Source organism: Anarhichas minor, unplaced genomic scaffold (assembly GCF_050575085.1).
Source record: "Anarhichas minor isolate MPS153535 unplaced genomic scaffold, ASM5057508v1 ptg000136l, whole genome shotgun sequence".
In the NCBI taxonomy this organism is placed as follows: Eukaryota; Metazoa; Chordata; class Actinopteri; order Perciformes; family Anarhichadidae; genus Anarhichas; species Anarhichas minor.
Genome location: NW_027466582.1, coordinates 11,141,855 through 11,156,092, shown reverse-complemented (window position 1 = coordinate 11,156,092; position 14,238 = coordinate 11,141,855). Strand labels below are relative to the sequence as shown.

The 14,238-nt window shown below is 42.1% G+C and overlaps 1 protein-coding gene across 1 annotated transcript; it reads right to left on the bottom strand.

Annotated features, from left to right (window-relative positions):
* Positions 1–3,095: 3,095 nt before the first annotated feature.
* LOC142942360 (brain-enriched guanylate kinase-associated protein) lies at positions 3,096–13,327 on the bottom strand. The gene is made up of 6 exons (XM_076084646.1): positions 13,229–13,327; positions 10,724–10,885; positions 9,814–9,880; positions 8,342–8,449; positions 7,878–7,958; positions 3,096–4,508 (listed from the first exon to the last, which is right to left on the bottom strand). The coding sequence occupies exons 1-6, from the start codon at positions 13,324–13,326 to the stop codon at positions 3,096–3,098; spliced, it is 1,929 nt and encodes a 642-aa protein (XP_075940761.1). The 5' UTR covers position 13,327.
* Positions 13,328–14,238: the final 911 nt, after the last annotated feature.

Below are 14,238 nucleotides of genomic sequence, written 5' to 3'. Positions count from 1 at the left end.
GAAATCAGCTAACTGCAGAAAGATGTAACCCAGCTAGTGAAGACAAGGGCATCCACATGAAGTTGTGACTTTTTGTCTTCCTGGAAAGACACTCGGGGAACATGCTAAGATGCTAAGAGGACACATGCTGAACAGTATTTTACTGTCAAAACTACTTTCACGCAGTGAAGGAAATTCAGAAACATTTCAGTGCAAACGTGGAAATAAGAACTGAAACAAAATCATTAGCTGTGTCCAGCAAACCTGGTCAGTCTTGTTTTATGAATACAAAACCTTGATCTTTCTTTATGGCAGCAGTGACCAAGATTCACACACGCATCGAGATCAAGCTCATCTCCTCGTGGTATCCATCAAAGCCCGAGCTGAGTTGTCACCTTCTCCATTGTGAGGTCACATTATTTGTCGTGCTGTGCAAATCCTCAGAAGAGCAGATCCATTCCTACTTCAGTTATTGTACTTGAATGCTAAATGTGTGCGTGCTTTAGCATGCATTAGGCAGTGTAAAAAGAAAGAGGTGGGGGGAAGCTGTTAATGTTTCCCTGTGTTGATGTGTCTGAAGGAGACTTATAAATAAGGTTGACAATGTAAATCAGTGAGACGCTGCTGCACCGTGACTCCCTCCTGTGGAAGGATTCAATCTCACATGTAAGTCCTCTTTCCCCTCGGCAGGAAAGAGATATAGCAATAAATACAGTGTGATATTCAGGTGCATAAGAATACAAGACGATTCCTGAAATCACTGTCACATTCAGTATGTGATAATAAAACAACTGTTTGCTGAGAATGCTGGATGTAGAGGTTGGACTAATTACGCCTGCAATTAACTATTATTTTCCTCATATCTCCCAAAAATAATAATCGGCCAATTATTGTTGTCATTTGGTCTGTAGATAACAGAAAAACCACAATCACAATTACCTAAAGCCTAATGGGAAGTCTTAAAATGTCTTGTTTTGTCTGACCAATATTTCAAAACCCAAATATATGCCGTTTACTATTACAGAGGATACAGAAGAGCAGCTAATTATTACATCAGAGAAGCTGGAACTTAAGAAATGTTGGCATTTTTGCTTGAAAAATAGTTGCTTTAATTCTTTGTTCATTGATTAATCATCCTTCCGAGGGGAGGTGATGTGTTGCTTTGTTTCACCAACAGTCCGCACTAAAAGATGTATGACTAATTGTTTTGGCCCGACACCTCATTGCAATATATTGATCTAAAAAAAGTTTAAAGGAATACTTCACCCACAAAATAACCGTTTGTATATCAATTACACACCCGTGTAAATTCTGCTTTTCTCGCATGAATCCACGGTGAACAAAGAAACACATGCATCTTAGCAAAAACCTCACTATTTTTAAACACTTGGGACTCGTCCGGACTCACACGGACGAGTGCCCGTGCAAGCGTGAGGCTGTTTATGCAGAAGTGTTTTAAATAGTAAGGTTTTAGCGAAGGTGCGTGTTTGGGAAGAAGTGAGTGTGCGACTGGATAGATGAGACTTTCGGGAGGATTGTACTGCATGAGTTTTGTGAGTTTGTAAACGGATGTAATGATATAGATTTGATGTTTGATTGGCCCCCATTTGCTTCCATTCGTCAAGACTTTTCTGTTTTTTCATTCTCCGTTCACCGTGTGGAGACATGTGAGAATTCAAGGTAACACGGGGTGATTAATTGATATACAGTTATTTTGTGGGTCAAGTATTCCTTTAATCGGCAAACCAATCATAGCACAGTTTCATCAATACTGTATGAAACTTCACAAACGTGGAATTTACTGAAGGGATCATTTTTTTGATATATATTGTAAGGTATTCTATTTATTTCGTCCACACTGTGTATATTTAGTGCCATCATGACACTTGTACCGTGCAGCAGAAGAGGAATTGCTTCTGTATGTTGAGTATTAAGTGTTATTTAATGCGTTTGATATGACAATAACTCACACCATGACAAATATTTCCCTGTAGTAATGTAGTAAACAAATAAACCTCTTTCTGTTTTTAGCTTGCTGATCTTGACAACAATCCGCCTCTACAAACCTAATTTTAAATTCACAACAGTGATAGAGCAGGGCTTGGTAGTGACTCAGCAGGCACGCACCACATGGCTGCAGCAATGTGAGTTTGAATAACAAAGGGTCTCCCTCTTGGTTCAATCACTCAACTTGGATCAGCAGACATGTAATTTTCTTAAAACAACCGATCATATGTATACGTGCAAATCCCCCCCAAAGCAACATTTCAACATTAAAAGGAAGGCGTGGGAACGCATATGTATAACTTGTGCTTTATTAGGCGAACAAAACAACCAAAATATATAAACATGCATCGTATGTCAAAGAAACAGGGTTACAGTGGCTTGATGGGGGTGTGGGCATCCAAATCTGAGGTAGAATGGGGGGCAGGAAAACCTCTCCAGGGGATATATAAGAGCAAAGATAAAATAATACTGACTGCAAAGACAGATCTCAAAATGTTCCATCAACAACAACATAACACACCCACCGATACCGTCAAATTCAATCAACAGAAGAAAAACTAAACGTATGTTTCTCATTTAAGGGATTCATTGATTTTGTTGTCCTCATATGTTCAACATTATCACTTAAAGCCTCGCAAGGCCAGCACTGATTCAGTCCATTCAAAATAAGGACTGAATCTATGTGCAGTTTATACGCGCATCAATTCTCAATTAAATTACCTCTCTGAGTTTTCAAATTTAGGATTGGCAGTTTTTAATCTATATACAAGTTCCAGGTTTATCAAGAGGATTTGCGTTTCGTTGGATTGATTTGGATGTACAGTATATCTTGCTAACAGCTACATACAAAATATATCACTCAATTTTTAGTTATAAGTATATATTTATACATTTGTAATTTAAATAAATACACATTCTTACAAATTGTACGTGCTGCTTGAGCTTCTCACCATCCAACTCTTTTAACGTGACTTACAGTACTTGCTCAGGACAATTGTAGTGTAAACTGTTGCCATCCATTGCCATACGATCAAAGCTTTTTAAAATACTCAGCAATAGTTACATGTTCAACAGAAGGTGTAGCCGGACATAGCAGGGGCCTTGCGTCTTCAGTTCAGAAGTGTCCCATAGAGCTGGGCCTTGGTCAGACTGTCCTTCCTGGAAAGTCCCAAGGAGCCAAATTTTTGGTTGTACGGAGGAAGGGGGGGTGGGGGCGGTGGTGGCGACTGGCTCTCCTGTGCAGGCAGGCTGTGCATCTCCACTTGGTAGTGCTGCAGTTCTGCGGCCATCTCCAGGGACCTCTGGTTCAGAGACTCGGTAGAGCTGTTGGGGCTGGGGTCTACATAATCCGTGCTCTGGCCGCCAGCTGCCACGTTACCCTCCCTGTCTTTGGAGCTCCCTGAGTGGTAGAGGCTGTGCTCCGACCCCTGGCTGTCCTCGGCTCGGTACAGGTGGGCTTGGCTATGAGCCTGCCGCAGCCCTGGGCTGCAGTCGGGGCTTGGGCTGGTGGCTACCCACGCCGGGTCCGCGACACCCCCTCCGTGATGGTAACAGTCAGCCCCCTCCTGGAAGCTGCTGTAGAGCGGGCCGAGTCGGATCTTGGAAGGCCGGACGGAGAAGTGCTGCTCTGAGAAGCTGTAAGGGGAGGCCCGGCCCGGGCTGCGGTAGGTGTGGGCACTCAAGTCCTCCACGCTCAGTTGTCTCCATCGACCAATCAGCTCCTCCTCCTCGGGGGCAAATGTGCTGCCTCGACGGCTGTCTCCGTAGGCAACGCTCGGGGATGAAGAGGGAGGGAGCGGCTCATACGGCTCGCTGAAGCAGGAGGACATGGTGCGGCTGTAGACAGGCGAGCTGCCGTTCTGGTGGTGGCTCAGCTCCGTCTGCTGGAAGGGATGTGCGTTAGCAAAGCCTCTTGGACTGTCCCTCTCCCAGGATGAGTCACTCTTTCTCTCATAGTCCCCTGCATCTCTCCACTCCATGTAGAGGGAATGGTGGTGCGGGGAGGAAGCTGCACTGCTGGGCGGACCGTTGCCTTTGTCTTCGGACCCCCCTCCACTGAAGCTGGAGTAGGAGCTGGAGCCTGCACCCAGTGCGGCAGGGAACTTCGCAAAGTGCTCCTGGGAGAAGCCAACCCTCAAGCCCACAGAGCCCTCCTCTGGGTTGCTGTCGGTAGAGATTTGGGGCCCGTATAGAAGCTTCCTCTGACCATGGAGATCCATGCTGGGCCTCCGCTCACGGTGCCGGTCATCAGGGCAGTACAGCGCAGTGTCGCTGCTGTACAGGTCAGATTTGTAGGCTGCGCGGAGCCCCAGCCGCTCTCCTGGTCCCAAGCTCTCCAAGATAAACGCATGGTCCTGGGTTTGGGGGCTGGGGGAGCGGGAGGCCTGGCAGCTGCTGCAGGCCTTGTCTGGCTTCTCCAGCACTTTGCCAATGAGAGAGGCCGGGACAGAGTCGGAGTAAGTGTGGCAGAGAGGAGGCTCCTCCATGTGCATGGTCAGTCGCTCCTGAAAATCAGCCGGCAGCTACAAGTGTCAGAGAAAAGAGAAGGGAAGGAAAATACATGTGACATAAGTGTTGCTGTGCCAACAGATGGAGATGCACTGTAGCAATACTTTCTCGACTGATGATTGTTTGAGGGGGGTTTTGCATACTACAACATTTCCAGGCTTTGAAATTCTCTTCAGTGTAAATGGTTTCTTGGACACTTTGAAGACTTGAAAAGACTCCTTGGACGCCGACTATAATCAGAAGGTCTACCAGGCTGTTACATATAAAGGTGCGTCAGACTGTGTACACAAAATGTATTAAAAATGGTGCTTAAAAATGTGTATTGTCCTTCATTTTATGTTGTATTCTGATAGGTTGGTTTGAAGATGTTGGTTGTAGCAACAGTCAAGATTGTGAGAATATGGTTCCTAAATTTCCGACAATGTCAGCAATTTGCAGAAGGTTGTCTTTGGTCAGTGGACTGAGTGTCCATGTGGTCTAAGACCACCTTTTTGGATTGATCCACATCCCACATTGTAAAGGGGCCTTAACATGATAACTCTGTATTGCATGAATACTCAGTGTACATTTGTAGTAAGATATCTAACTCATACTACAGTTTACTTTCTTAACTAAATGTATTGCAGTTTCTCGTCCCTGTGCAGTGCAGTGTGCGTGTCAGTATGTCACATAGTATAGTGGTGGGAGTATGCCACCACAACATACACCTCTGCATTTACCTGACTTGTCAGGAATAATTATGTTTGTGTCTTTTTTGTCTTGTCATTTTCAAGAGACAAGAGCCGTAAGAAAGAGAAGTGAGAATGAAGGTGAACTGAGTCTCTAGAAGTTGTTCTATTCTGAGCATTTCTCAATGAAAAAAAAAAAGCCTCCATCTACTATATGTGCCTCTCCATAGCAACAAGCATGAAGCAAACTGCAGCACATCAGCAACAGGAATCGAGTCAGTTGTTCCTAATAAGCAATGAGACGCAAGCTAATTTTAACTTTGTAGATAGAGGAAAGACTACCACGAAAAGACATTTTTATCAAAACAGTTTTACTACAACTTGAACCAAACTACAAGCCCGTCCACACATTTTTCACTTGGGCTTGTTTTGAACAGGATCACAATTAGCTTTTATGTGGCATTTCAGAAATCCGAGCCTAATCGTTTCACACCCTCGCTGTGGTTGTTTTGCAGCAAAAACAAACGGCTGGAGCACTTCAGTAGGCGCTGAAGGGCCACTGCACTCCTCAAAATGCTGCAGCACAATTCATCAATATGCTTCCGATTAGCTCCCACCCACAGGAGACAGGTGGACATACAGAGCGTGCATGTACCGTCTCTGACCTGCACTCTGTTTGGCAGTAGCCCTGCATAGCAGTGTTTCCCTCCATTACCAATCCTATACTCTGTACAGCGAGGGTGGGTATTTGTTTTTGTGTAAGGGGATATTTTGTCAGCCTTACGCAACCAAATGCAGTTTGCATTGATATTTCCATTCAGCCATATGGGCAAAAACGTGTGGAGGCATTCTTTAACCGCATGGAGACTTGGCAACTTTAAAAGCCACCCCTGTCACATAGGCACAAGGCCAGGGCTGATGCAGCGGAAAGTGGCACCAAGCTGGCCCGGCGTTAAAACACTCATCGATATCCACACGCATCTTTTCACAAGCAGCAGCGGGGGTATAGCATGATGAGGCTGCAGTGCAGTTTTAGCTCCTTGAACAGTTAACTGTCCCTCACATGTGGGCACAAATTGCCTTGGAGTAGTTTCAGTTGTGCTTCAGACTTAATCATTGTCATAAAATGACATGATTACTAAACCCAGTGCAGTATAATTACACTCTGGCTTAGCTGCATGTTGAGTGACAGGAGGAGAATGACCTGAGAGGACGCCTGTCTCACTGATCGCGGTGCAAACACAAGATTTGTGCTACTGTTGCTTTTCATATCAAAGCCTGTAAGTAATATCGGTTCATTTTAATGAGGATGAAAGGAGCGGTAGAACAGTGAAGAAATACCTTGTTGCAAGTAAAAGTCATGCATTTCAAAAGCATCAAAATATACTTAAGTTACAAAAAGTAAAAGTGCTCATTACTGCAAAATGGACCATTTCAAAGTTATATATATATCATATAATTGTATTTGAATTATTGATGCATTCATGTCTAAGCATCACTTTCATGTTGCAGCTGGTAAAGGTGGGTTGCTTAATCTATAATAATTCATAGTTAAAATGTTAATACTATTTCGTATTAATAATCTGCCAAATAAATGTAGTAGAGTAAAGCGTATGTTTCCCTTAGACATGTAGTGGACAAAGTCGCATAAATAGAAGCAAAGTACCTCAGAAGTGTATGTAAGTACAGTACTTGAGTAAATGTACTCATTTAATTTCCATCACTGGTTTATGTTGGCAATTTGTAAAAAAAAAAGCTGCAACTTCTACATTTTTTATGGTTTGATATATTATAAATAGACAAATGTATAAGAGGAAAAGATATAGTCAATGAAAAGCAAAGTAAAAGTTTTTAAATAACCTTTCAACCTAAAAAAGTAAAGTGACTGTTGAATTTGTCTCTGTAATATATTGAAATGGAAATGTAATGATAATTATTAGTATAATAATATTTTGATCAATTTGCATGTTATATCGTTTTAATAAGTTCAATAGTTTAAGTGAAAAGAAATAAACAAAACCATTTTCACACTTGAATGGTAAATATAATATAATAATACTATGATTTTTCATTCATCCTTGACCAAAATAAATCATGGCTTCCACGGCATAATTACTGTTTCTAAAGTAAATGATTATGTCTAGATTCTCCAGTATCATGTTCAGCTGTGTTAAATTAGCTTCAAACCTCAGTTGAAGGTTATTTAGCCAAAGACCAGCTTTACTTCTCTAATCTCTGGCCTTCCTGCAGTGACAGGCAGCAGTCATCGCTCCACCATGTCTTGTCTCTTATCTCCTCTGCCTCACAAAAGGGCAAGATGACCTTCCGTTATAGTCAAGACAGCACTTTTTTTTTTTGTGTCCATCTTTATGTCATGAGTTGAAAATTCATCTCAGTGCTGCTCAAGAAACTCCTCACTCACATCTCCTCCTTCCTTCACAAATCACAGCTGTTTCTCGAAATCTTTTCCTTTTACCTGGCTACTGTATTATTAAAAAGTTCAGTGCAAATTGAATTGTGCAGATTTCAGAGCAAAAGGGTTAACTCTAATTGCTTGTGAATTTGATTGACTGAACCTTCTAGGGATTCGACGTGACTAAAATCTTGATAACATTGATGAAACATGTGAAAACATATATTTAGAAGACAAAAAAAAACAAGATTTGAGCTTGATTACAAGCCTGAATGACGTGTAACAGTCAGTGTAGATCTCACCTCGGAGAGCTGCGCCCTGTAAAGAGACTTGTTGCAATGGAGAAGCTGAGCAGCCAGGTTACAGTCCTTCCTGTACATGTCCTACGGAGACACAATCAGAAGACGAGAAATAACATTCAAGGATGAATATGCACTAGTGTTGGTGAGTATTTTCATCATCACCACTGATTATTCTACCCCCGAAACTTTCTTTGCCTCGAAAACTGAAAGTCTGACTGTTGATAGCTGCAAATATCACGTTCTCTTTGCTTTTATGCAGAATTATGAAGGTTAATAGAAGCAAAAGCGTCTCTCAATGCTCGTGTGTGATCAGTTTTGCTGTGACAACCTTAGCCAAGCATGACAAAACAAAGTTGTGAAAGTATCTTGTTTAGCCGTTTTTTGTTCAAGGCAGGTAAACGAGATGGAGCTATCAATATGCTTTATTTTATTCTCTCAAGATGAAAAAACAACGAGGCTCTTACGTTGTCTTCTTGTAGCTTCTCGATGGTGAGCTTTGCCTCCATCAGGTGGTTGTTGAGGACGATGATCTCTCTGCTAAGCGCTCGCTTCTCATCGTCGTGGTGCTGAGACTGATGACGAGAGAGCCGTTTGTACAAATTGCCAGCATGGAAGGAAGACTTACAGATTTTTAAACACTTTGAAGTTTGCCGTTGAAACAACACTCATCAAAGCGTGCGTCCCAGTTTTTTACAATCTTTTAATTAATCAAATTCCACTACAGTAATTCACAGAACTGAGCACATTTGCCATGACTTGTCTGTGTTCAGGTTTATAATCAATAGTTTGTCACTGAATATACGCTTTGATGATTTTGTTACTTTTTAACATGGTGACAAGCCGAAGAACCCTATATTGTTACCACCTTTACTAAGAGTGGACACTAAAGACACACAGAGCAACTTCGCACATTGAGTATATAAGTGGCAGCAAGATATACTGTGTAGCTGATTTTTTTTGGTTACTAGGTTAACCAAGAAAGCATGACGTCAGTAAACTGGCTGACGAAGACAGAGTCCAGGTTTGTGTGAAGTTTTCATTCATTGCATGCTAATTCTCCACCAGTGTTTGAGGTAAGTATGACATGAGAGCTGCAATAACAAAAAGTGGCCTTGTCTGCAAAGGTTTTGTCTCTCTTCAGGCCGTTTCTCTGTTGAACCCGTGTAGCTGTGCGAATACAAGCACACACAAAGTATATCACTGTGTTTATCTGTCTTGTAATTACATCCTCTAGTTGTGCAGGGCCATGGGGTCGGATGGGTTTGTGGCACCTGTGGAGTAAACAAGTTTTACACTTACAGAGACTTACTCAGCGCTTCTCTCACCCTTGAGAATGGAATACGTGCGATGAATAAATAGCAGCTGATGAGGACGCTTCAAGAGAATAAAAAAGCTGTTGGCGTTTCTTAAAAAAAAAAAATAAATGACCATTTGTCTTGTCGTAAAAAGCCGGGTGACCCTCAGCTCCTCACTGACGTGGTATCTATCTGCTGTAGCGTTGTAATCACGCCAAGGGCAGCGATGAGTATTACCTTGTGCTGTAACAAACCTCGTCGCTGAGCGTTTTCAGCTGCCTATTCAACAGCAAAGGCACCTGATTGTCGTACAGTGTTCTCAGGCAGGCTAGTTAATTGTATCTTTCCACCGGCAAAAGCAACGTCTGACAAGTGAAGTCAGGTGCGACGCACTGAGGAACAATGGGTTTGCTATCACTCTGCCGTTGGAAGGAGGACAGCCAATTGTAATAGGCCATAATTAACTCCAGCGGTACCGACAGCAGGGCATATTCATATTCAAATTGGCCCTCCAAATGTTCTACACCATGTCTAAACCCCATGACTTGCAGAGGGACTTCTCTTTCAGGTACTTTAGCATTAGCGTGTGACTGGATGCATCTCACACACACACGCACACACACGGAGGCTTACACACTTACATTCCTTTGGATCTTTTCCTCCAGATCCTGGTTGATCCTCTGCAGTGCCGAGTAGCTGCTTTGTATTCTAAACGACACAATAGACGACGTAGCTCACTTGCAGATAATAGTTTGTACATATCAGCCGGAGACTCCAAATCGGCATTCTCAGCAGTACACAAGTCAGAGCTAAATTGGATGCCACGGTTTCAGTTTACAGCACTTGAAAGTCATTTTCACATCTCACTGACCTCCCTCTGCTGATGTGATGATTAAGTGAATGTTTTATTCTGTTATATGTGACCCAGAAGGCAGGGGCATACTGTTTAAGGCAAGATAATGATGTGAATTACTCACTCCTTATGCCCGGTGGATCTCAACCTGGGGTGGGAGGCTTTTACGGTGTACCACAAGGTGCAATTCTTGGTCCATAATTATTTAGATTTTTTACAAGTACTATTGTTGTTGTTTTTGCTGTGCCTATTTCCAAGCAGAAGACATGGCCTTAAATGCATTTTGGCTCTGCTCCAATTCAAGCATTGTCAAGATTACAATCTGCTTGTTATCATGTTCCCTGTCTATCCATGTTTTCCCTCTGTACTAAGATTCCTCTTACTATTGTGATTTCAGTCTAAATGAGTTTTACTAATAATGAATAAGAATTTTTTTCCACACATCCTTTCACAACGCAAATCCTAAAACCAGAACCAGGACGGAGAGGGGCAGATTGTCAGACCCTGCAGCAGTGAAATTAGAGGTTTTCTAAAGAGACTACTCGATGACACTATCGCTCTTCTCCACAGGGACCGCCAAAATCAACACAAAATTAAAGTTCCTCATTTTTAGGCACTTGTACATGCGCATGTTGTATGTATTAGGGATCTGAACATTTCTTCTACCACCATGTTGTCCAGTATGTACGCGCCTATACCTGCGCAGTTTGTCAGTAAACTTGTCCAGCTCCTCCTGTGCTCGCCGCAGCTCCGTCTCCAGGTACTGCCGCGTGGAGTCGAACTCGCTCTGCAGCAGCTCCAGCTTGTGTGTGGTGTAGGAAAGCCTCTTCCGTAAGTCCTCCTTCTGCTCCTGCAGTGAGCTGCACACACACACACACACACACACGGCAGATGATTGTGTTCAGGGCATATGTTGCAGGAAACAAGCTTGTAACTTGGGTATATGCTTATCTAAATGGACTTATAAGGGTCTATATATCTTTTTAATGCACCCCTGAGCGGCCATGCAGTGGTGATGAGAACATCATGAGAGGGTGATAAAAGCAGAAAAGTTGTGTGAGAAAGTGCTTTGTGTGAGGAAAAACATGGGACTAAAACACAGATCTCTAATTAAGAATCCAGGCAGGGGTAAGAAAGGACACAGAGCATTTTTTTTAATGTCTTTTGGGCATCAGATCTTTTTCTCAGCATTAAAGATCATCACAGAAACCCAATCATCACTGAGAAAAAAAAGAAGAGAGGGTGTAATCTGTGATGAAATATGAGCCAATGAACTCTAATATATCACACAAATAGACTGTGAAGGCTCAGATTTACGGAGCAGCGATACCCCCCCCCCCCCCCCCCCCCACATGTAATTCAGCCAGACAGCACAATGATGACTATTTTCAGAGCATGTGCATTACCTGGACTTCATCTCATAAAAGGGCAAGTGTGAGTGCGAAAAGAGGAAATGTCTGCTGCCGTGATGGATATGAGTGTGCACGGCTGGGCGTAATGGACCCTGTATTGACGGACAGATGGAGGAAGGAGGGTAATGACTCTATCTGCAGCCGGATAACAGATAGCAGAGAGTGGATGGAGATGTGGGGCGCTCTTTTCACTTCCTCTCTTTGTCTCTCTTTTAACGAGATCATGGATACACGAGGTGGGGAGCTGAGGAAGATTGAACAAATATCAGGTTCCTTTCAATGCTTTCAGGTCACGAAGTGGAGGTACCATCCATTTTCCAGCTTATTGATATGCAAGACTAAATATCTCAGCCATTTCGTTGTAATTTTGGCTTGTTTAATTCTAGTCAAATTTTTTTGTCTTTTAAACCACTTTAGCTGGATTGTTAATTTTGGACAGTCACATAAATAATACAATTAAGGTATTTTTTTATATGAAATGATTCACAAACAACACTACCCAGTGGTATAAAATGTTGCATATATACTGTATAGGGGACCATGCATAGGCTTGCTTTCCTTTAGTTTTCTCTTGCCATTATAGGTGATGTTAAGTTGTGGCATGAAAGCTTAATGATTGAATAAAAGCAAAAAAAAATCATTCATTTATTCATATAGTAGAGGTGCTGCAGAAAGATACTTTTCTGCTGCTATAGAGGCATAAGACTCACAAAGTCATTTCACTTTGAGTGTGCAGAGTCAAAGACTTTTTGGCTGCAAGTCATATCTAAAAGACAAATTGCATTTCATTTGTTTATTCTCCAAAAACTACTCAACTAGGCATTGTGTGATTTGATACACTATTATTACGGTATGCCTAAGTTTAGGTTAACTAATATTTCTTGGCTAAAAGACTAACGTTTCGATGCCAAGTGTGTCTTTGTCAGAGCCGCATTAGTCTTTAAATAAAGTTTGTTGCCTTGAATCCGTGTGTAACAGCGTACTTTGGACCTCAGCTCTGAAGTCTCTCCTGATCCGGACAGGCCTGACATTCATTGTGAGGTTGAGCGCTATTAACCGCCTCCTTCATTTCTTGATGTAAGATATTAAAATGTTGGTATGTTGGTGACTGTTGGTAGAAGAAGGGACTTGTTGCCTTTCAGCATCAATGAAGTAACTTGTGTTTCTTTCTTTCTTACTTTCTGTCCTTTAAAGTTAATATATAGAAATATTTGTAGAAATAAAGCTCCTCTTACCACTAAAAATAAAATACTAGGCTACATGATGAATAAAAGACGTAAATTAGAATTGATAATTTCACACGGAATCTGGAACATTGTATATTTTTCAGGTGGTTGCCACGATTTACGCTGAAAGCTGCAGCATCTACAACTAGGTCGGTGAGTAAAACAATACCTGCCTACAAAGGGATTCAATGAGTGTCTCAACTGTCTGGAAGGCATTTCATTGCAGCCCCCATCTCCTGCCTGTCTTTGATTGGCAGGCATTAGCAGGGGAATACAGGTGTTTGTTGTTTGATAGAGGATGAGTTTACGTGTAGTAGCTCCAGGGATGAAAAATCCCCCATTAGTGACCTCCTCTGTGAACGGGAGCTGAGTCAGACATAATGAGTGCTTTCATTCCGGTGAGATGAGATGACGAGGCAGGATGACTCCTGGGCTTGGAGAGGTGGGATGAGGCCGCTTTCGCATCACCGGGCGACTAGAGAAGACACCTCGTGGGCGGATGATCGGACAAACAGATAAAAACGAGGACTGATGGAAAGATGGCGTCTGAGAGTTACTCTCTTACCTCTTTTTCGGATGTTTGCCGCCATTTCGGGGGACTTTTAAAGCAGTTTTGCCAATGTATATCTTTTTCATGGTTTGTCTGTGTTCCTTCCCTCTCATGTGTTTATAGGGGTTGACCACAGGGAGCCGTCATATGTGTTAGTTTCCCAAAGGAGACCCGTTAAGTGTGGCCTGCAGAGTTACTGATTGCTCTACCTGCGTTGATCCTGCCAAACAAAGTAAACACACAGATTTGCAAATATTAGTAACTACAGATCAACGAGGGATCCTGTTTGAAGGACAAAGTTGATGTATATTTTGCAGTGATAGTCGTTTGATGGCAAAATTACCCACAGCTTTGTCCTCGACAGGAATGCGTAAATAGCCTTAAACTGTACTAAATTGAGAGTAAGAGCTTTTAAAGATCTTGAAAGGTAAAAATCGGCAGGGTGTTGTAGCTGTTGGGCTGATTTTAGTGTTTTTTTATGTGTCACACTGTGTTGTGAAAATGAAAGTATCTCAGACATCAGTGGTAAATGTCAAGCTTTTGTCTCAGTCCTTCAGACATAAAGAGCAACGGCTTCTTTCTGTTTTGCAACAAAGTTCAACAATCAAATGAGGAGAAATCTACAGAAGGAGAGGCAGGATGTATATGTTCCACAGTTTGCACCTTTGTGGAATTCATGTTGGTTAAAATGAAATATTACAATTTATTTGTAGTTTTTTTCCTTATATCCATGTTTCCAACTCCATGTAGCCCATTTGAGGGAGATGGTTTGTATTAACCTCTTCTACTCCAGCTCTCTTTACCATAGAGTCATTTTTGTCTGAAAGGGGAGATAGCAGCTCAACAAAATACGCCACATAAAAGTGGTGAACATCATCTGAAAGCTGGGAAGATTCATTTCAGATGCAGCACTATGTGTCAAGTCTTTCTAGTTCATCAGAAATAAACATTGTCTTTTGTTTAAGTGCCAATTCAAATGTTTAAAGTTTAGAGTGTAGAAGGGCTGAGAGCATTATGATGGAAGT